Below are 22,320 nucleotides of genomic sequence, written 5' to 3'. Positions count from 1 at the left end.
TAAAATATTTGGGTATTCGCCTCACCCCCAACTACTCTTCACTGTATTCGACTAATTACCCCACTCTATTTCGGGATGTGCGGGCTCTCATGTCCAAATGGACCACTCACTATATTTCCCTAATTGGTCGGGTGGCGGCCGTGAAGATGACCATCTTGCCAAAACTTCTGTACCATTTTGAAACTCTTCCAGTCCGTATCCCCCTCTGCGAACTTAGAAGTCTCCAAAGGGCCATTTTTAAGTTTATATGGGCTTCTAAGAGGCACCGTATACCCAACTCTGTCATGATGAGTAGTAAGTCTCAGGGGGGACTGGCGGTCCCGAATCTCCTCCACTACTACTGGGCCTCCCACTTACGCCAAATTCCGGCATGGTCCAGATACCTGGCTTATAAGAAATGGACAGAAATAGAGAAGATATGGCTAGCTCCCTTCCATCCTAATTCCTTCTTATGGCACCCTACCCCACCTAGTTTCTCTCATCTCTCCCTATTGGGCCCTATTCGTTTCACCCTCCATATCTGGTCTACTTGCTATGCCAGGTTTGGGTTAGTCTCCACTGTCTCTCCTCTAAATTCTTTTCTACTTTTCCCTGACTTCCTCCCTGGTCTCCAATCACACACTGTAAGGCTCTGGGGGTCAAAGAATCTCTTTCAATTTGCTGACATTGTCGATCCCCTGACTCGCACGCTCTATCCATTTGCTACGCTAATGGACAAACACACCCTTCCGTCTTCGGAGAACTTTACCTATCTTCAGCTCCGTCATTTTATGGTGTCCCGCCTGGGGGCCCTCACGGTCTCTAAGCCATCGGCTTTCGAGCAGTTAGTTAGAATGGGGACTTCGACCTCTGGTCTCATCTCCGATATATATCGTATTCTGGGTTCGCCTGTCCAGGGCGCCCAGGTGAGACACTCATATATGACTAAGTGGGAGTCGCTATTGGGACGAACGCTGTCCCCGGAGTGTTGGCAGGTCATATGGGACAGAGCTGCCACTTCTTCAATATGTACCACTTATAAAGAGTCCCACTACAAGGTAATGATGCTCTGGTACCATACTCCAGAATTACTTCACAAGCTTAATGCCTCGGTCTCTCCGCTATGTTGGAGGTGTACCAGAGAGCTGGGCTCCCAGTTTCATATTTTCTGGGAATGCGAGCTTGTAAAGCCCTTCTGGACTGAGGTCTGTGCTATATCTTCGGCCGTTCTTGGGTTGAATATCCCCTGCGAGCCGAGCCTGTGCTTGCTTAATCTATTCCCTAAGACCCTCCGTAAAAAACAAGCCAAGCTATTATTAGTCTTCCTAACAGCCTCAAAGTCCCTACTCGCTAAATTCTGGAAACAAACTCCCCCCCCTCTATCCAACACTTCCAAGCTAGGATCAGGGAGTTACGCTCCCTGGAGCGCCTTACTGCCTCCTTAAACAACAAAGTAGAAGCCTTCGACCTAATATGGGCTCCTTGGGACTCATACAGTTCTCCTTCGGCATCCACCAGCGGTATATCCTAGACCTTCCTCTTTTCCCCTACCTTTCTTGTTCACTGTTCCACCCCCCCCCCCCTGTCAATGTTACATCCTTGTGTTTTCGTATGTCTTCAAAGTGACTAGTCTGCTGTGTAGTTCCCCCTCTACATTTTTGAAAATCTGTTGGGTACCCGTTGGCGTTATATGTTCCAACCAAACTCCCGATGATCTGTGTTGCCAGTTATATATTTGGATCCACTACAATCTATTGATGAAAATGTCTGCGATGTGCCTAGTCTGTCTAACTGTTGGTTTACTTTTGTTTAAAATTCAATAAAAAATGTACAATTTAAAAAAAAAATGTATTACCACAACACATTCTCCTGTATGTATATTGCTACTGTGCTTGTGTCCCCATGACAACACTTCCTGGCCCAGGTAAGGAGAGAAAAGACAAGATCTGATATTAGTTACTCTAATAACACTGATTATAAGGGCAGAGGGGTTTGTCATGGGGCGCAGGAGGATATAACTTCACCCTTTCATAAAGTGACGTGGCAGTAAGATATCCAGTTCACTATTGTAATACAGCACAGTGGTAATGTGAACTCAAACAGCCTTTATTTTACTATGCGATATTCCGCATGGTGAAATATCGCTGCTTTTGCCACTGCTTTTTCAAGCTGTCTGTGACTGCTTGAAAAAGGGTTTTGCCAAAATGTTGCGTGGTGGTTGCGATTACTGAGAGACTTCTTAGCAGCAGTAAGATATTGACATCGTTTTTCTGTATAGTTTAGGTAATGTGGTGGTCCTGCAGATCCCTATAGTAGAGTGCAGGCCTGGAGCCATGGGACAGAAGAGCCTCTTACCCTCCTCCAGCTGAGAGAAGGCCTGAGATAAGGACTGGACGTTCTCCATAGGGATCTTATAGAGCAGCAGTGAGGAGAACCTGTGGAGCAGAAATACACGTTATCCTCCTCCGATGTGACACATGAGGAAGATGTGTGACCGTCCTGCCCTTACCTGTCCTGTCTGTCTGCCTGCGGGAAGATCCGGATGATCTCCTGGTGAATCTCATCCACCCGCTGGGGATCCTTCACCTTCATCTCCAGGAGGTAACCTTTACCAAACTTACTCTTCAGCTGCTGGATGGAGCCGATGCATCTGGAGACAAAGCACGGGGCGGGGGTCACACAGCGGTGTAAGGGATGGGGGTCCTTCTAGTTTTTATGGTTACCTCCATCCCTATGAATACACCGTATCCTGTCACCTGTACTGGATATACTTGTATACACATAAAGGAGATGTATAAGAAGCAGTAGAGATGTGTACATGACCCTGGACACAACCATGATGGCTGGAAGAAGACCCCCATGCTTTATACTGCAAGCTGCATGACTGGGATGTGACCCCGATATAAGCCCCCGCTACCTGAGCTTCCCAGACACCATAATGGCTACACGGTCACACACGGCCTCTGCCTCCTCCATGTAGTGTGTGGTGAGGATGGCGCCTCGCTCCTTGTTCCGGAAGGCTGCTCGGATGGCTCTCCTGCAATACATAAGAACCGATTAATGCACCAGGCCAGAATACTGGTTGTGTTATGTGATTATAATAACATCCAGTTGTCTGGAAGATACATAATGCAGGTGCTGGACTATAGGAGTTTTCAGTCTCCTCCACAATATGGACATGTACAGGCACCAGCCACCCACCCAATACCACATCCCCCGAAGACCCTAATGACATTTCTGAGGATCTGATTGGTACAAATCTGCCCCATATTCCACATAGTAGTGACCCCTAGATATGAAGACGCATCCACAAGCATCTAATGTCTATGGCCGCTGTAGGATGGGACTCACCACAGTCTCTGCTGCCCTTTGGGATCCAGACCGGTGGAAGGTTCATCCAGGAGAGCGATGGTCGGGTTACCCAGCATGCTGATGGCGAAGCAAACCTATAGGAGAGATACAGAATATAACAGAGCCTGCCCACAGGATACAAGGCCCGGGGACACTGCTTGTGTACTGAGAAATATCACTCTGTATGTGGCAGATTTTTCTGGGGTATTGACTATGGAAATAGCCCCAGTGCATGTGGATGCATCCTGCATCCTGGTTACCTGGTTACATATAAACACACACACACATATATATATATATATATATATATATATATATATATATAGTCTGTGTGACAAGTCTGATGGATGCCGGATTATTGGATGCCGCTGTATATATGTATACACACCGGGGTCACTTACTTTTCTGGATACCCCAGCAGACAGCTTCTTGGCCGGCTTATTTAGATGCTGTCTCAGTTCCAGCGCCTCTGATACCCTAAAGATAAAATACAAGATATACTGGACATAAATGTCATCACATCTATAGCAGGGATGTGTAATAACTACATAACTACAGCGCTGACATGTTTCATGGGTTTACATGGATGACAGGTTTTTTGCAGCAGCCAGTTTACCGCTTTATGGCTTGCTCTGCGTCGTCTTTCTTCATGCCCTTCACTGCGGCGTAGATCTCCAGATGTTCCTTCACAGTGAGAGTGGGCCATAGCGGGCTAAACTGTGGGCAATACCCCATGAAGGCAGCGCTGGCGTCATCCTTCTCAGAGTCTGCCCCGCTGCACAGAACTACCTGTAGGGGGCACAGTGTACACATCAGGGCAGATCAACCCTCACAGATGATATTCAGTCACATTGTAGCTGCATAATGTCATCTTCCACAGCAAAAGCTGCAGTCGGAATATATAAGTGTTGAGCATTCAGACACCATCTGCAGCTCTGCTCAGTTCTGTTAACATAGAAGACTATGTACAGAGCCTGGTATAGGAACTACATCTCCCACAATTCACCACAGCTCAGATAGGATGCTATGGTGTGAGTTCCTGCATCCTGAGAGCCATCAGTAAGCCAGCAGGATTCTCATCTCCTTACCTCCCCAGCTGTAGGTTTCACTTCCCCAGTGCGGTATAGACACTACATCTCCCACAATTCCCCATAGCAAAGAATTGCTATGGTCCCGCATCCTGAGAGCCAACAGGAATACAGCAGGATTCTCATCTCCTTACCTCCCCAGCTGTAGGTTTCAGTTCTCCGGCCAACATTAATATGGATGTGGTTTTCCCGGCTCCATTGGGCCCCAGTAATCCCAGAACTTCACCTGTAAAATTGAACAAACCTCATAAAAACTGGGTTAGAATTCTCCGACCTATTCCAGGTGGAAAATGAATTGGAGGGGGGGAGGGGGGGGGTATGAAGAGATCGAGTCAGCGATGTATGAAGGAACAGTGTGTGAACAGCCTTGTATGTCATGGTTAACAGTTTAAGCTGAATTTGTTACAGGTCGCCAGTGAAGGGCAGAGGAAGGGCTGGATTAGTCGGGCAGTAAAGTTGAGAATCGATAGGAGGGGTGCCGCAGACTACCCAGCACCCACCCTTATTGACACAGAAGGACACGGTTCTGGCAGCCGCTTTCTTCTGTCTTTTTCTACAGCTGCAAATGCCAGTTCTCTCCTTAAATTCTTTGCGCAAATTGTCAACTATGATGGCCGGCTTCTGGAAATACAAGAAGTACAGAGATTATTCTGGATTTACTCGCCTGGTTGTTTCTAGTTACATCCTGATGGACTGATCCCTCATTGTGGACAACACAGGACTAATATATCATGTATGGTACTGCTGGAGCGGCACAATGATTCTGATACTAACGTCTTCCACATTTGTTGTGTTCTTCAGGTGTTTAACCCTTTCTCTCTCGGCGAGGACTTCTTCATCAGCGTTCTCCAGCTCTTCTGGATTCTGTGTAAGTTGATGTTTTCTTTGAGAAAACCTGAAATAAATAAAGTTCTCTCCTGTATTACACGATGGAGCCCTATGTGACGTCTATGAAGCAGCACTAAGGAGGGCCAGGTGTGAACGAATGAAAATGACAGCTATTGATCTGGTACTGTAGAATTGGATCATGTAACAGAAAAGGGGTGGTGGGTTTCCAGTTAAAGTGCTGAAACAGGAACTAAAAGCAGCATGGTATGGTGGACTCCGAAGCAGTCTCCTGACTTTGTCAAACTGTCTTCTCCTATTAGGAATAGGTGCTTGAAATGGAACTTTCCTTTTATCTTTGCTCTCAGGTGGGCGAATGTTCCTACACACGAGAGTGTGTCCTAATAAATGATGCCACTGTCCCCTAATGTACTGCACAACCAGTCCCAAATAACCTATACACGGGGCAAAGGGCTGCCTGGCTCCTCCCAGCTACTTAGTAGCATCAGCAATCACTGATACAATAGAATACAAGAACAGAGATGCTCAGAAGTTCTCCCGACTCAGCTGTCATTTTCACAGGCAATTCAGGAGAACTGCAGATTTGTCAGAATTTGACAAAGGAGGGCTGGTGGGCCCCCCAGCATACAGGCCCAGTCGCATTTGCGACCTTTGCAACCCCTATTGCTACACCACTGCCGGACTAAGAAGAAAGCTTCAACCAACAGGGGAATGAGGATAGATTTTCCTTTTTGCTTTTGGGTCTAAGGATCTGTTCAAACTGAGCAAAACAGGAAGAAATTCCGAGCGAAACCAGCGCTGTGCAGTCTGCTCGGCATCCTGTCTGCCTATCTAGGTCAATGTGATGTCTTGCGCTCAATTCTTTGAGCGGAGAGCAGCGGAGCGTAAGATGTCACATTGAGATAACTAGGCAGACATGATTCCAAGGCATGGGTTACGCTCAGAATTTTGGCCTGTTTTGCTCAGTGTGAATGGGTCCTAACTAGGCTGCTACTAGAAGTATCATGTGACCAGAATCTATACTTCCTTAAAGCGAATGTACCACCAGTACATAGTACTGGGCCCGCGCCCAGCACCGGTCTATTGCTGAGCGCCGGCCCATCATGAAGCATTGAAGGTGAGCCCACCTGTCCCCAGTGTGACGAAACCCCCTCCCCTCTGTGACGCGGCTCTATTAGAATCAATGGAGCCGCGTCACAGAGGGGAGATCGTCACACTGGGGGCGGACAAGCTCAAATCCAGTTCTTAATGCCAGGCCGGTGCTTGGCAATAGAAGGCGGTTACAAAAAGGGACTGCTTCGCCAGCATCCCTGCGTCTGTGCCGGTCTATTCATGTAAAAAACAAAAAAGCAATGTACTGGTGGTGCATTCGCTTTAACATGTGTCCACCGGGTGGTTTAGCAATATGTAGCAGGGTAACAAATAATACAAACAACTACCAAACCCAGAGACACTTTAAGGTACAAAACAACTTTATACTTCTAGTATCTGGGATACAGGTACCAGGACTCTGCAGTTACATGGGACTGTGGGGAAGGTGGGGTGCCAAAGGCAGGAAAGACTAGCTGACAGGTGAGTCTGTGGGATTATATAGAGAGAGAGAGCAAAACATTATGGAAATCCTATCTTACACCAAATAGTCACTTTCATTTTCTTCCTCTCACCTGAATACAGGATCTTTTTTCAGACATCGTGTTCCAAATCTCCATTCTAAAAACCAGAGAACTCCCCAAAATATGACAATGTGAATAAATGGCTGAAAAAGAAAGAAACTCCTTAATAGTCATATTTATTACATATTAGTCATATTACATTACTTATCCTGTACTGATCCTGAGTTACATCCTATATTATACTTCAGAGCTGCACTCACTATTCTGCTGGTGGGGTAACTGTGTACACACATTATATTACTTATCCTGTACAGATCCTGAGTTACATCTTGTATTATACCCCAGAGCTGCACTCACTATTCTGCTGGTGGGGTCACTGTGTACATACATTACATTACTGATCCTGAGTTACATCCTGTATAATACTCCAAAGCTGAACTCAATATTCTTTGGGTGAAGTCACTGTGTACATACATTATATTACTTATCCTGTATTGTGTATTATACCTCAGAGCTGCACTCGCTATTCTGCTGGTGGAGTTACTGTGTTCTACATAGAATAGATGTGACTACCCTCTTGCAGTAAGGGTCCATTTACACATAAAGATTATTTGACAGATTATCTGCCAAAGATTTGAAGCCAAAGCCAGAAACAGACTATAAACACAGATCAGGTCATAAAGGAAAGCCTGAGATTTCTCCTCTTTTCAAATCCATTCCTGGCTTTGGCTGCAAATCTTTGGCAGATAATCTGTCAGATAATCTTTCTGTGTAAATGGACCCTAAGAACTATAAATTCGAGAGTCTTCCTTAGATACTTACTATTGCCAAATAGATAAAAATAGCCGGGTCATACATTTCAGAAAAGAAGATGAACCAGAAACTCTGTGAAACAAAAAAAATGAAGACATGGAAGGTAAACAGAATTTTCTGTTGGTTTGCAAGTGGTGTGTGTGTGTGTGTGTGTGGGGGGGGGATTCCCCCAAATTGCCGATATTTCATTCTCATGTACTATAGTCTGGAGGAGAAAGAGGGAGAGAGGAGCCTGAAAGAGACAGGAGTCTGGAGGAAACCCAGGAATCTGGGGGGAACAAAGATGACTGGAGAAAACAGAGGAGGCTGGAGGTAACAAAGGAGGCTGAAGGGGGACTGAGGAGTCTGGAGGTAACAGATGAGGCTGGAGGAGGACTAAGGAGTCTGGAGGTAACAGAGGAGGCTGGAAGAGGACTGAGGAGTCTGGAGGTAACAGGAGGCTGGAAGAGGACTGAGGAGTCTGGAGGTAACAGAGGAGGCTGGAGGAGGACTGAGGAGTCTGGAGGAAACCGAGGAATCTGGAGGGAACAAAGACGACTGGAGAAAACAGAGGAAGCTGGAGGAGGACTGAGGAGGCTGGAGGGGGACTGAGGAGTCTGGAGGTAACAGATGAGGCTGGAGAAGGACTGAGGAGTCTGGAGGTAACAGATGAGGCTGGAGAAGGACTGAGGAGTCTGGAGGTAACAGATGAGGCTGGAGGAGGACTGAGGAGTCTGGAGGTAACAGATGAGGCTGGAGGAGGACTGAGGAGGCTGGAGGTAACAGGAGGCTGGAGGAGCACTAAGGAGTCTGGAGGTAACAGATGAGGCTGGAGGAGGACTGAGGAGGCTGGAGGTAACAGGAGGCTGAAGGGGGACTAAGGAGTCTGGAGGTAACAGAGGAGGCTGGAAGAGGACTAAGAAGTCTGGGGGTTGTTTTGGCGTTGTCCCAAGCTGTTCCGTTACTGGAGAGGGGTGGCGTCAGCCATATATAAGGCCTATTTGGTGGAATTGCAGCAATCCCCATTGGTTTATATACTGGGCTACGTGGATGACTTGGCATTGAATGTTGGGGAACAGACTGCAGTAGCTCTTATTCTGTTTATGGCACGAAAACTTATTGCCCAGCATTGGCTTGATGAGGCCCCTCCCTCGGTATCGGAATTTGTGGGAAAGGTTAATTGGTTAATTGGTATAGAGAGATACACATATGAGAAACGAAAAGCTAGTAAGAAGTTTGAAAAACTTTGGGGAAAGTGGATGGCTGTACCCGAGCTCGCTGCCCCGGGGCACCGCTCATAAGTTGAGTCAAACTGCACATAAGTAAGGAAAATGGTTAGTGTTACTACTCTGGGTCATGTTTACTGCCTGCCGGTATCACTATCACTCCGAGTCTAGTTTGTCTTCTTATACTTTTTTCTCTATGGTTGTGGTTCGAGGACACATATGCTGCAAAAGTGATGTTACGGTTATCGGAATGTTGCACTTTATTTATGTTAATGTGGAATGTGGAGTTGAGTTGGGGGGTGGGAGTTGGGGAGGAAACGGGCAGGAGGGTATGCCCTCCAAGGAGTTTGTGTTTGTATGGGGAGAAAACCTGTTTTGTAAAAAAGTTTTTTTTTCTTCAATAAAAATTATTCTGAATAAAAAAAAGAAGTCTGGGGGTAACAGATGAGGCTGGAGGAGGACTGAGGAGGCTGGAGGGGGACTGAGGAGTCTGGAGGTAACAGATGAGGCAGGAGGAGGACTGAGGAGTCTGGAGGGGGACTGAGGAGTCTGGAGGTAACAGATGAGGCTGGAGGAGGACTGAGGAGTCTGGAGGTAACAGATGAGGCTGGAGGAGGACTGAGGAGTCTGGAAGGGACAGATGAGTACTAAGGGCAGGGGGGAGGACACTGTTGGAAATGTATAGTGCAAAGCGTCTTACTGTCCAGTGTTATTAACGTGTAATCACCCTCCGCCCATCCTAACCATTAACCGACCCACACGGCCCAGTCAACCAGCCCGTAGGCTTATCCGCTATATGGTGCTTCCCTGTAGGCTGTGCATCGCAATGATATAATGTAAACTATTATAACAATTGGTGCTTTGCCTTTTGGGACCTATAAAATAATAAATCAGCTCTTACCAGTGAGAGTAGAAAGGCTCCTAGGTTAGCAGTAGGCACCAAGATCAGGAAGAGTAGGTATATGTCGAGAAAACCATGCAATAATAAGGCTGAAATAGGATGGATGCTATTCTGCAAGAAAAAAAATCCTGAGAGTTAGATGTATGAAATCCTGAGAAGTATTTGGGGGTCTAAGAAAATTTATATGTATGGCAAATACTCAGCCAGATAGGCTCCCATAATATACATCTAAGGTGTTCATAGGCCTGTATGGAGCTAATATGGTGGGTGTTGCAGTGTACACCTGGCTGTCACTACAGAGTGAGGCTATGTTCACACAGCGTATGAGACCGGCCGGTTTTTGAAAAAGATCTTCTTGGCCTGTACTGCAGTACCGGCCGGATGATCTTTCAGGCTGGGTTCACACTACGTAAGTTTCCGGCCGTAGTTTGCGTACTATGTAAAGTATACGTACGTAGTTTGCGTACTATGTAAAGTATACGATCTACGGCCGCACAGTTCACACTACGTACGAACTTACGCCCGGATCGTATGCTGCGCCGTAAAAAATGAACCAGACCATTATTTCGGGACGGAAATGCCGTAACTTACGCCCGTAGCGTTACATGCGGTCCCGTACATAGTGGTGATTTCTTCATTTTGAAAGCTTTTTGTGCCGATCCAAAAGGTTCTGTGGGGTGTCCGGGGCTAGGCGAAGATTTCCAAGTAAAAGACCGCTGTCAGATCGCTACGAAGAGCGCTCAGGAAGCGTAAGTACACTACGGGCGTAAGTTTGCGTTCCGTACGTATCCGGCCGCAACTTGCGTAAAGTCCCGGCCGGAGTTTCATACGTATATGTCCGGCCGCGGAAAATATGCGGCCGGACATATACGTAGTGTGAACATAGCCTCAGGCTGCAGGGTTCTGATGCGGCCGCATCAGAACTCTCATAGCACACAACGAAGCAAGCAGCCGGAGCCGCTCGCTTCTTTGTGTGAACTGACAGGTCTTTCACTGAATTGCGGCCGCAGAAAACTGACCAGTCAGTTCTTTGCGGCGCGCATGGGATCCCGGCCGAAGCATATACTATGGGCCACATGTATCATCCTGCGAACGGATGATTTTCGGTGGAAAGTGCCGATTTGCGTATTTTTTTATACGCAAATGGCCGATTTGCGAATAAAATATTCGCAAATCGGCACTTTCCGCCGAGTACGCCAGGGGGGCGGAAAGGGGGCATGTAGTGGGCGGAACAGAGGGCGCGGACTCAGAGTCCGCGCGATTTACCATCCGTTCCGCCCAAATATATGCCGAAAACCTACTCCAGTCCTCAGCTGGCGTAGGTTTTCGGCGGTGCGCACCGGCGTGCACAGGATTTATGTAGAGGCAGTCCGCCTCTACATAAATCTCCGTAGCGCCGGAGCTGCGGGGGCATTTTTAAGTCCGGTGTAAAAAACGCTGGACTTAATAAATGCCCCCCTATGTGTATACGCTCAGGCCGGGATCCTATAGAAGGCAATGCAGTGTTCAACACAGTACAAAGTACTGCTGTTGTTGCCATCGGCTTACTTTTACGCTGTGTGAACATAGCCTAATAGTGAGCCATACATAGACAGAATATAGGCTGCTATAGATGGCTGCTGGAGGGCAGTGCTGAGGACCTGGACTCCGGGTCCATCCACTACTGATAATATAGATCTACGATGTGGCTACAAGGTAAAGCTCCTGTAAAGTGCACTTAGATTGGAAGACATCGCTTACAGATAAAATGACGAATAAAAACGACCATCGATCTGCATGAACTTTTCCTTTTCTGAAGATGAAGGCGATTATATAGACATAAAGTATAATTGATGCCCCGTAGAGGAGGATTTCCCCAATCTGTAAGATAATAGAATGTAACAATGGTTAAAAATGACCTTGATAGGTTCTGTACTTTTATATGTATATGTATATGTCAAGTATAATAAATGCAATACTAAGCGCAGGCCTCTGTATTAAAATTATATCAATAGAAGTTTAAACACTAGACGTGGCTGTCACCTGAATGTTCAAACACTAGACGTAGCTGTCACATGACCAAATGATGTCAAATTATAAACTCCAATATTGCTCCTATAAACAGTCAAATATGATCACCTTTTGGAGGTGCGTGTGTCATGACGTTCCTATTCTTCCTGGTCTCATCTTCTGATGTTTCTTTTTTAGTATGGAGGGAGAAGAAAAGAACTATTGTTCGGCTCGGAGCATTCTCCGTCCGGTAGCAACGCTACTACTAGAACTTCAGTGTTAGATGTGCATATGGAGTGCTCCCTGGTGAAGGTGGCCAAACTCGCTGAAACGCGTATAATCTAGTTTGACCCTCACGAGCATCTGTAGTCCAATAGTTAAGTTCGTCGGAACGGACATATAATGCTGAAGAGGTAGTAGTGGTGTCGCTACCAGCTGGAGCACGCTTCTAGCCGAACAATCGTTTGTTTCTTCTTCCTCCATACTTAGAAAAGAAACATCGGAAGATGGGACCAGGAAGAACAGGAACGTCATGACACATGCACCTCCAAAAGGTAATCATATTTGACTGTGAATGTAATTTGGCATCCTATGGTTCATGTGACAGCTACGTCCAGTGTTTGAACATTCAGGTGACAGCCACATCTAGTGTTTACACTTTTATTTGTATAGTATTGCATCTATTACATTTGACAATATAATGTAACAACTGGGTTATTTAAAACATAATGAAAAAACTACAGTGTAGTATAAGGGAGGTGCTGGCAGTGAAATTGTCAATAAAAAGAGAAGCCGTCGGTAAAGGAGAGGAGTTGTTTGTAGTGGAGAGGAGCTAATTGTTTGAGGAGAGGAGCTGCCTGTAGAGGAGAGGAGCTGCCTGTAGAGGAGAGGAGCTGCCTGTAGAGGAGTGTAGCCAATCCCCATCCCAACCACTGATTGGCTGAGCAGCTTGTCATTTCAAGGGGCAGCTCTGAAGTTGCACTGGCGGCAGCAGGGTGCTGGGAACAAGACCGGAAGACACCGGGTAGCGTGGAGAGGTAATGTATAAACTTTAAAGCGACTCTGTACCCACAATTTTTCCCCGCAAACCACTTGTACCTTCGGATAGCTGCTTTTAATCCAAGATCTGTCCTGGGGTCCGTTCAGCAGGTGATGCAGTTATTGTCCTAAAAAACAACTTTTAAACTTGCAGCCCTGTGTCAAATTGGCGTGGCCTAGAGTGTCTGTGCATTAGGTCTGCACCGCCTCTCCGTCCCTCCTCCCTGCCCTCTTCATCATTAGGAATGCCCCAGGCAAGTTTTCTCAAAATTTACATGTGCTGGATCATTAAGGCCCATGTGCAGTCTATAGACAAGTGAGGAATAGGAGAAATTCTGCCAGGGCAATTCCTAATGGGGAGGAGGGATGGAGGGACGGAGCGGCAATGCAAGGTTACGGAATAGACACGTCAATTTGACACGGCTGCAAGTTTAAAAGCTGTTTTTTTGGACAATAACTGCATCACCTGCCGAACGGACCCCAGGACAGATCTTGGATTAAAAGTAGCTATCCGAAGGTACAAGTGGTTTGGGGAGGGCAGATTGTGGGTACAGAGTCACTTTAATATTTTCTTTACAGATTCAGCCGTCGGCCACGCATTGCTACGTGTAGTGGCAATGTGCTGATGAATATGTAATCCTGGAGCCAGTCCCGGGACAAAGATATCAGCACCCGAAGTCGTGCGCGAGCTGCTGAGATGAGTCCGATGCCCATAGAGAATGACGGCTCCATTCATTCTCTATGGGCGTTGGACTCATCTCAGCGGCGTGCACGGCTTCGGGTGCTGATATCTTTGTCCCAGGACCGGCTCCAGGAACAGGACTTGTCGGAAAGGGTAAGTATCCGGGGGCTGCACTGGGGGGTTGTGTAGGCTCCGTGCCCGCATCCCCAGTGACAGGTTCCCTTTAAGCCGTGTAATAGGCTCTGTATGTGAGCGCCAATTACACAGCTCGCTTACACTATACATCAGGCCGTGTAATGCGACTCATAGGATGTCTTTTTGGCATAAAAGAGACTGAAACCTCCAGCTGGGTCAGCTGCATTGTACACAACATGAATACAGAGAACCACACTTACCAGCAGTGCAACTTTCCAGAACGAAAGAATTACTCTGTGGTTGAATGCAAACAATATGGATACCCACAGAAAGAGCAGCAGCCAGTATAGCGCTATGTCCACCAAGGCTTGTCCGCACCAGTATGCAGATGGGAAGAGGCCAGAGATCCGCAGCTGGGAACGAGCCTTAATCTGAAAGAAGCAGAGATGGTGCTAATGGGTTAATAGATTGCAAACATAACAAATCCCGTTACCTTTCCACCCATCCACCCAAGTGTGAATACAGCTCGGAAGGAAGTCATGGTAGGCCCCATATATATAAATCCATGTTATGCAGCTTTTATCTAAGTGAAGTATTATATCTGAGTGGGATTTCTACTCACCTTATAGTCCTGGACACTGCTCATTGCAAAATGTGGGGCGAGACCAGATGCGAAAGCCATTAAGGACAGGCCGACAGCAAAAAGAATGTAATACGATTCATCCGTGTCCTAAGAAATCAAGAGAAACTCATCAGAACCTGGGCCTATAACCCAAGGGCCAGACAAGCAAAATGGCAGATAATACTGGTGCCTGTTGTTTGGGAGTCCATGTCAAACTCTGAACACAAGATTATCTCACTGTATGGAAGACAACTATAATGGCCATCTCTACCAGGCTTATCGGCCAGCTTTCCACACCTTCGGAATAGTTACCTGGATATGCAGTGCTACATTACATTCATCAAATGGGTGATTGGAGAAAGCTGTGGGGGCTGTAATATCAGCTACACATATTGTCCCCTAGGTCAAAGAAGCCACTGGTTTGGGCTCTAGGTTAATATGGAAGTCTTGGAATAATACTGTATGATATTATACATTATACTGTAGGGCACGGCTACAGACTCACAGGAATAATGGGTTTAGTCCAGGTCTGGATCTTCTCTGTAGATTTGAAGCTCTTCAGGAAGGCGTTACTGATGATATTCACCAGGACGGGCAGTCCATTCTGAACTCTGGGATTCCCAATGATCCTGAAGCTGTAACTCTGGAAAGAAAAAACAACAACAAACAAATTTTTTTGTAGTTATTCCCCAATTAGTTATCATCCTGCCCGCTCTGTGATCAGCTATACATCACCTTGTTCTGCAGTGACAGCTCGATGGCTCCATTGTAGCCCGTAGTGCTCATGTCATACGGACCATCGATAACTTCCACCAGAATATCTTGAGCCTTTATGCCATTGATAAACTCTTCGATGGACTCCCCTGTCACAGGTAATACAGGAGGTTACAGATCTGTAGGTGATATATGGCCTTCAAAGGGAAGAGCTCTCTCCAATCACTTCTATGGGAGTTATTAAACCAGCCAAGACAGAGGGAATGGATGTGCAGCTGTGATCCCACTCTATGTTGCCAAAGCTCTTGATAGCGTCAAGTGGGACTTTTTTTTATGGGGGCTATGGGTTGTGGGCCTGGCTACTTGGCTGGGTCAAACTGCCTCATACACAACCTGGGGCAAGGATTAGGGCAAATGGAGGACTGATGCGTGGCTTGGCATTGGGGATAATATATGGTGGGATGCTCCTTTTCCCTTCTACTCTGTGCATTAGCCATAGAGTCTTTGGCATATCTTGTACGTTCTTCCCTAAGTTTGCACGTTTCCAGCGAGGGAGCAAAAAGGTAAGGCTATGGCTCTATGCTGATGATGTTCTAATGCCCGCAGGAGATGTAATGTCCCTTATAGAAGATTACAGAAAGCCATCAGGGTTGTCTGTTAACTGGACAAAATCTAAAATAACATCTCCAGATCTGGATACAGATCATGCAGAACTAGAATAAACTAGATTACAGGTTGTAATTTGCGCAAGACCCTAAGAACTACATCCAAGACAATCTTACCCAAACTGCATCTCTCCACAGATTTCTGTACTAGACACATTTTTGTGCTTCACCCTAAAGCATCATATACTAATATACTACTATTTGGAGAAACTGTCTGAATTATTGCATCAGGGTTTCTCTCCATGGGAATGAAGTGATTTTTAACAATTAACAATAAACGATAGCAAATGAGAGCAACTTGAAATCGTTCACCATATTACACAGAACGACAATCGTTAGTTATGATAGTTACTGTGATCGTTTACTCCATCTGATCCCAGCAAAAGAAGGAACGATGTGGAATTACACTGGACGATTAGCGAACAACTGTGATATCAACGATCAATGACACATGAACGATTTCACGTTGGTCGTTTGATCGTTGCCTAATAGAGACATTATTCTTACCACAACTATGTGAGGGGGATACTGTTATGTTCTTTGATAATCTACAAGCTCAATATCATTCCTGTGTCCCCTATTGAACACCCATATCACACCGAGCCCATGATACTGTACCTGGAAACCCAATCACACTCAGTGTTTGCCTTTATTGCTACGAGAAGCTTGGTGCGTGGTCTTATATCCACAACATATAACCAGTTAATATCTATCTATCTATCTATCTATGCACAGATATTCCGCAGCACGCCAGCATACGTGGAAAAAGTTGTAGTTTATTACAAAAAGTGCAAAAAATACAAAGATGCGACGTTTCGATCCTCTCACAGGATCATTATCAATCATGCTTGATAATGATCCTGTGAGAGGATCGAAACGTCGCATCTTTGTATTTTTTGCACTTTTTGTAATAAACTACAACTTTTTCCACGTATGCTGGCGTGCAGCGGAATATCTGTGCATACTATTGGGGATCCCCAAGCCAGGGGACTGACTTTGTACAGCACCCGCTTCGTGAGGATTTGGACGTGCGGCTTGTGCGACCTTGTGGAGTAACACGAAGTAGGTGTGTTTCAAATCTTATTAAAGAAAAGAATACTGAGACTCAAAGACTCTGCTCAGCACAAGGTTACAACCCCAGGATCCACCAGCTACATCGTCCTACCTGTGTTGTTATTGACCAAGAGACTGGTGAAAGATTTGTGCGCCCGGTGTCCGGGTCCTCGGAAGTAAAGATCAGGGGTGAGATTCCAGTTGTGAATGGTCTGCAGGGAGTCCAATAATATGGTCGTGGCTATCATAGGTAAGAGGAACAGGAGCAGGAGGAGCAATCTGAAATACAAGAAAAGCTTCACCACCAGATCCTCTGGGCGGGGTGACTCCAAACTTGCTGAAGCTCTCCACCTCTCCACCACCAGGATCTGATCGGGTAATTTCAACCGAGATCTCTTCAATAGCACATCTTCCCTAATATCCATAGATATGCCATTCAGGAGTCTAGGGAAGCTGGATAAAGCCCCTATTGGAGATGTTATGATGGTCTTGGATGTTGGGTGTCACTTACATGTATATCAAATTACAATTTCTTATACACTTTGGGGGACATTTATCAAGCGTCCGTCTGAGGCCTACGCCAAGGAGAAGGTGTGGATTCGCCCCTTCTCCCTGGCGTGTTCTCCCTCCCGATGGGCAGGCTGTGGGAGCTTGGGGGGTGTTACGAGACAGGGGGAGGCGTTGTCCTCCTCCTGGGACTTATTTATCATGATTTACGTTTACAATTACGAATGTTTCCATTCTTCTTTTTCAAAATGTCTGCTTACACTCTGTGAATGGAAATTGGTGTGCACAAAAATCCTATCTAAACCCATGGTGTCAAACTGCAGCCCCCCCCCCCCCCCAGCTGTGGCAAAACTACAATTCCCATTGTAGTTTGACATCTCTGATCTACACAGTTGGGTCTCATTATTGTGACTAGCTTCTAAAATCTAGCATGGAGGGCAAATAGACGGGCCAGGAGCGACTCTATATGGTAGGTGTCACAGGTATCTGGAACCAGGCTGACTTTATCCTACAGCTGCTGGAGGGTCCATAGAGCCAACACCACCATTAAGGTAGTACTACAGCTGCTGGAGGGTCCAAAAAGCCAATACCACCATCCAGGTAGTCCCACAGATGCTCAGGTTGGTTCAAGTCTAATAAACTAGGGGTCAGGGTAGTACTGGGAAGTCTTGGTCCTGCTCTTCCTGCCAATGTCAGATATTTCTAGCCATGTGACATGTTACATTATCTTGCTGGAAGATCCCATCCACCCCACGGGAGTACATGATCTGCAAGGATAGATTCATACCCAGATTGGCTGAGAGTGCCTTAACATGGATGAGTGGCTCAAGACCACCACAAGAACATCCCACAGACCATAATGCTTCCTCTACCAGTATGTGTCTTTTCAGCAATGGCTGTAAAGTTTTTGGTCTCAGATGTTTTTCCCCTGACACACCAACGTCTATGTGTTCTGTGAAGCAGAAGACTCATCAGAGAGGACAACCCTTTACTAATCTGCAGAGAAGACAACCCTTTACCAACCAGAGAGGACAACCCTTTATAACTCAACAGAGAAAAAAACATTTTACCAACAGTCCAATCCCGATACCGCTGGGAAAACAGAAGCCAAGATGCAGCGACCATCTGTCTGCTCTGGTGGTCTATACACCGGAGGGATATATAGCATGTAGTGCTCCGCAGTTTCCACATAGCTTATTTACAGTACAATGGCGCCATGTACCACTCATCATCCAGCAGCTCTTATAAATCGCCCCATTTATCCCTGACATTTATCCCTGAAAAGGATTTGTGTGTAGACCCCCTATATACCCCAAGAGCCGCTCAAGAAAGGATATGGGGAAAATAATGGGACCACCAACTACGTAGTAACATTAACACAGCTCAGGGGCTCAATACAATGTACAGAATTTGGCTTTTCAGTGGATTAGAAAGTTGTGTCCCTTATCTGCATTATACAATGGTTATAATGGAGTGCCCCTTTAAGGACTCACATGGATCGGAAGCCTTTCATGTCATGCTTTAGCTTCAGGAAGCGGATCCGTGCCATTGTCACCACCTGCTGTCTCCACAACGCCAGTCCATGAAGGGTGACGCTGCCAGAATCTGACATCAGCATCACCGAGTCCTCCACCTCAGGGGACAAGTCTCGCATTTCATCTTCATTTTGGTCGGATCGGGCAAAAACTCCATAATCTGATGATAATAAAATAAATAAAATGAAGGTCAATAGTAAGAAATCACAGCTGCTGCACCACCTCTTTATAAGCCACTAACCACAATAAATCATCACTCACCGCCTTTCTCGATCTCTTCCTCTCCCTCCAGTTTCAGGAAGACGTCGTCCAGCGTTGTGATGGACACCCCGTAACTCCTGATGTCCAGGCCCACACGTTCATCCAGGTGAGAGAATAGAGCTGGACAGACATGTATATGTTATATATTCCCATCATGCTGTACATTGTCTCTACATAGCTCACCCTCCCCCCACCATGTGTGTCAGCTCTGGGGTTCTGTTCTATCAACCAGAGAGCTCAGGATCTTTGGGAGGGTGTATGTTGCAGAGCATGGGACCTCAGTGATGGACTGTACCTGGAAATGAGTCCATCTGGTCGAAGGGCAGGGTGAATGTGAGGTCCTCAACGTTCTGGGTGCTGAGTTTGGCGCTGGAGACGTGTTCTTGTATGACTGAAGTTATGACGTCTGGATTACAAGATGGAGACACCTGCATTCTATGAGAATGACAATGAAAACTCTGACTTCTGACCCAAAGATGATTGGACTTATAGAGAATCTAAGGGAATGGTATAAGGAGCAACTCCCACTAAGATTCTGGCATTGTCTTCTGTATTTCTGTGTATGGAGGAGCGTAGCTCCTGGGGACGCCTCATACTCCCTTAACATTTAAGTATAACATGGAGAATTGCAAGGTTATATGACGTGTATTAGTCAGTGAGGTCACTACCTTGACTTCTAACGACCCTGAGATCTCTACTATCTTGGGCAGGTTTTGTTGCTCTTATGATGCTCCACATGACCTGTCAGACACTTGGTTGGGTGACACCTTTCATGTACAAACTGCATGATGTGAATAATGCTGTACATCTCTGATACACACCTTAAGTGATAGCCGATCCCCCACTTTCTCTTCAGAAACAAGGAAGATCCCACGCATTTTAAGCCTCCGCTGCTCAGCACAGCCTTTCGATCTGGAGTCAGAAAGATCGCCCAATTAGGTCAGACATTTTCTACCCAAAGTAGTTGATATAAAAGGGAATCTCGTGTTTGGCTCAATAAAACAATCTGCTCCACGTTCACACGAGTCTGTACAGTGATTCTATGGATTGGGTGTCTGTACAGTAAATGTCGTGCCCCATGATCTCCTACCAGCGAGAATGTCGGCCTCATCCATGAACTGTGTGCTGAACAATGTGACCCGGTCAGATTTGCGCTCCTTCAGTATAGACCACACACGGTGTCTGGAGAACGGGTCCAGGCCGGCGGTGGGCTCATCTAGTAATAGAACCTGGGGAAATATAAAGAGCCTGGTAAGGGTCCAATCATGGAGGGAGGGGTCCCGGGGTCATCAGCCATATTGTATGGACCCCTGATGTCCGCTGTAGTTTAGTGGTAACAGGAATCATAATAACCCCTCCCATCCACCATTTTCCCAGTTACCTCAGGATCCCCCAAGAGGGCGACTGCGAGGCTCAGCTTCCGTTTCTGCCCGCCGCTCAGCTTGTTGGCCTCCACATCCTGAATGTAGATCATGCTGAGATCATGGAGGACCTTTCCCACCTATAATGTGAAGAGAGAAATCATAGAAGTTCTCCTGAGCGCAGATCCATCACCAATACCACTCTGTCACCCAGCTGCACACATTCTAGGTCGGCTGGCTTCATTTCATCCAGCTTTTGTAAACTTTTCGTTACACAGCTCATGCATCAGCATATTTCTTTGTTAGATGGTGGCACAAATGGAGCCAATATCGTACATTCTGCCTACACTGATACACTGTAACAAGCTCAGCAGCAAGTCCTACTTATGTGAAGATCCTTGGTGGCTAGAGAGTCGGCTCCCCAAAATGTGAGCATTATCTCTGCCCTTCCAGGATGCACCGCAGTCTGCTCCACCTCACTATTAGGTGTCATATAGTTCCTATGCTGGATACCAGATACAGGTCACATATGGCCTGTACCTCAGTCCCCACATCTCTGGCAGGGATTCCCTTGATCTTGGAGAACAGCACCAGGTTTTCTCGGACCGTCAGCTGGTCGAATTTTATGTCAAACTGCGGGCAGAAGCCGATTCTTCTCTGTATCTCCTCCAGGTCCTGGATGTCTGAGAGACGGTGGTTGTAGATGGAGGCCGAGCCTATGGGTTAGGAGGGAAGAAGCATCACATTTCAGCATTATTAGGGAGATTTCTCATCCCAGCCAATGAAGCTTCCACCAGGATTGTGGTAAACTGCATAGAGCGGCCTACTACTATATGAGAATTATACAAAGAGGCCTAATACTTTATGGGAGCTGCACAGAGGGGCCTAATACTACATGCGGATTGCACAGAGGGCCTCAATATTACATGAGGGCTGCACAAAGGTGCCTCATACTATATGAGGGGTGCACAGAAAAGCCTTATACTATGCGGGGACTTCACTGAAGGGCCTGTTACTATATGGGGGCCGCACAAAGGGGCTTTATACTATATGTGCACATATATGCATATTTAGGCTGGGTTCACACTACGTATATTTCAGTCAGTATTGTGGTCCTCATATTGCAACCAAAACCAGGAGTGGAAAGGCTCTGTCCACACAATGTTGAAATTGAGTGGATGGCCGCCATATAACAGTAAATAACGGCCATTATTTCAATATAACAGCCGTTGTTTTAAAATAACAGCAAATATTTGCCATTAAATGACGGCCATCCACTCAATTTCAATATTGTGTGAACAGATCCTTTCTGTGTTTTCAATCCACTCCTGGTTTTGGTTGCAATATGAGGACCACAATACTGACTGAAATATACGTAGTGTGAACCCAGCCTTAATACTATAGACTAGAGGGACAGCACAGAGGGGCCTATTATTATATAGAACCTACATAGACACAGAAGGGCCCAATAATACACAGGATTGCACAGATGAGCATTATACTATATGAGAGGCATCATAGTCATATGGGCTATAATATATACACATAGTAGCTGCACAGAAGGGCATATTACTATATGGAAGCAGCACAGACACAAATGGGTCTAATACTACACAGGGTTGCACAGATGAGCTTTTTGGGGCACAGAGTTGGACACAGAGGGGCAACACAGATGAGAAGTTTGGAGCCTGAAATGAGGAGTGCTGGAGTGAGGAGCCGGAAATGTTGGCAGATGGAAAATTTTGCTTTCTTGGTTGGAAGAAGTCCTCATGATGGTCCAAGCCAGATGGAAGGGAAAAAAAAGGAAAAATGAGCGACAAAGATCAGAGAAGATGCCCCCGGTGATTCACTAGATGCAACTGCACTGTAATCCCTTATATGGAGTGCAGATCTTGTATACAGCTTGTATGGGCACTCTACTAGGGGAATATTGGCCTTTTGGTCTTTGTAAACTGGATTTTA

At 46.2% G+C, this 22,320-nt stretch overlaps 1 protein-coding gene across 1 annotated transcript in view; it reads right to left on the bottom strand.

Moving 5' to 3' along the window:
- LOC138772407 (ABC-type organic anion transporter ABCA8-like) overlaps nucleotides 1-22,320 on the bottom strand; it is a 40,232-nt gene that overhangs the window by 1,449 nt on the left and 16,463 nt on the right. The window contains exons 13-37 of the mRNA XM_069952784.1: nucleotides 20,899-21,074; nucleotides 20,379-20,498; nucleotides 20,088-20,226; nucleotides 19,819-19,909; nucleotides 19,293-19,432; nucleotides 18,998-19,117; nucleotides 18,695-18,896; nucleotides 16,807-16,973; nucleotides 14,998-15,125; nucleotides 14,768-14,905; nucleotides 14,263-14,370; nucleotides 13,901-14,071; nucleotides 11,537-11,656; nucleotides 9,797-9,907; nucleotides 7,700-7,762; nucleotides 6,929-7,020; nucleotides 5,193-5,313; nucleotides 4,919-5,039; nucleotides 4,553-4,644; nucleotides 3,947-4,119; nucleotides 3,732-3,807; nucleotides 3,331-3,425; nucleotides 2,897-3,016; nucleotides 2,489-2,629; nucleotides 2,335-2,414 (exon numbers count right to left, since the gene is read on the bottom strand). Coding sequence (XP_069808885.1) covers nucleotides 2,335-2,414; nucleotides 2,489-2,629; nucleotides 2,897-3,016; nucleotides 3,331-3,425; nucleotides 3,732-3,807; nucleotides 3,947-4,119; nucleotides 4,553-4,644; nucleotides 4,919-5,039; nucleotides 5,193-5,313; nucleotides 6,929-7,020; nucleotides 7,700-7,762; nucleotides 9,797-9,907; nucleotides 11,537-11,656; nucleotides 13,901-14,071; nucleotides 14,263-14,370; nucleotides 14,768-14,905; nucleotides 14,998-15,125; nucleotides 16,807-16,973; nucleotides 18,695-18,896; nucleotides 18,998-19,117; nucleotides 19,293-19,432; nucleotides 19,819-19,909; nucleotides 20,088-20,226; nucleotides 20,379-20,498; nucleotides 20,899-21,074 — 3,105 coding nt within the window. The remainder of the gene's footprint in view (nucleotides 1-2,334; nucleotides 2,415-2,488; nucleotides 2,630-2,896; nucleotides 3,017-3,330; nucleotides 3,426-3,731; nucleotides 3,808-3,946; nucleotides 4,120-4,552; nucleotides 4,645-4,918; nucleotides 5,040-5,192; nucleotides 5,314-6,928; nucleotides 7,021-7,699; nucleotides 7,763-9,796; nucleotides 9,908-11,536; nucleotides 11,657-13,900; nucleotides 14,072-14,262; nucleotides 14,371-14,767; nucleotides 14,906-14,997; nucleotides 15,126-16,806; nucleotides 16,974-18,694; nucleotides 18,897-18,997; nucleotides 19,118-19,292; nucleotides 19,433-19,818; nucleotides 19,910-20,087; nucleotides 20,227-20,378; nucleotides 20,499-20,898; nucleotides 21,075-22,320) is intronic.

Source organism: Dendropsophus ebraccatus, chromosome 14 (genome assembly GCF_027789765.1).
Source record: "Dendropsophus ebraccatus isolate aDenEbr1 chromosome 14, aDenEbr1.pat, whole genome shotgun sequence".
Taxonomy (NCBI): Eukaryota; Metazoa; Chordata; class Amphibia; order Anura; family Hylidae; genus Dendropsophus; species Dendropsophus ebraccatus.
Note: the sequence above shows the minus strand (reverse complement) of the source record. Positions and strands in the feature narration are given on the sequence as shown.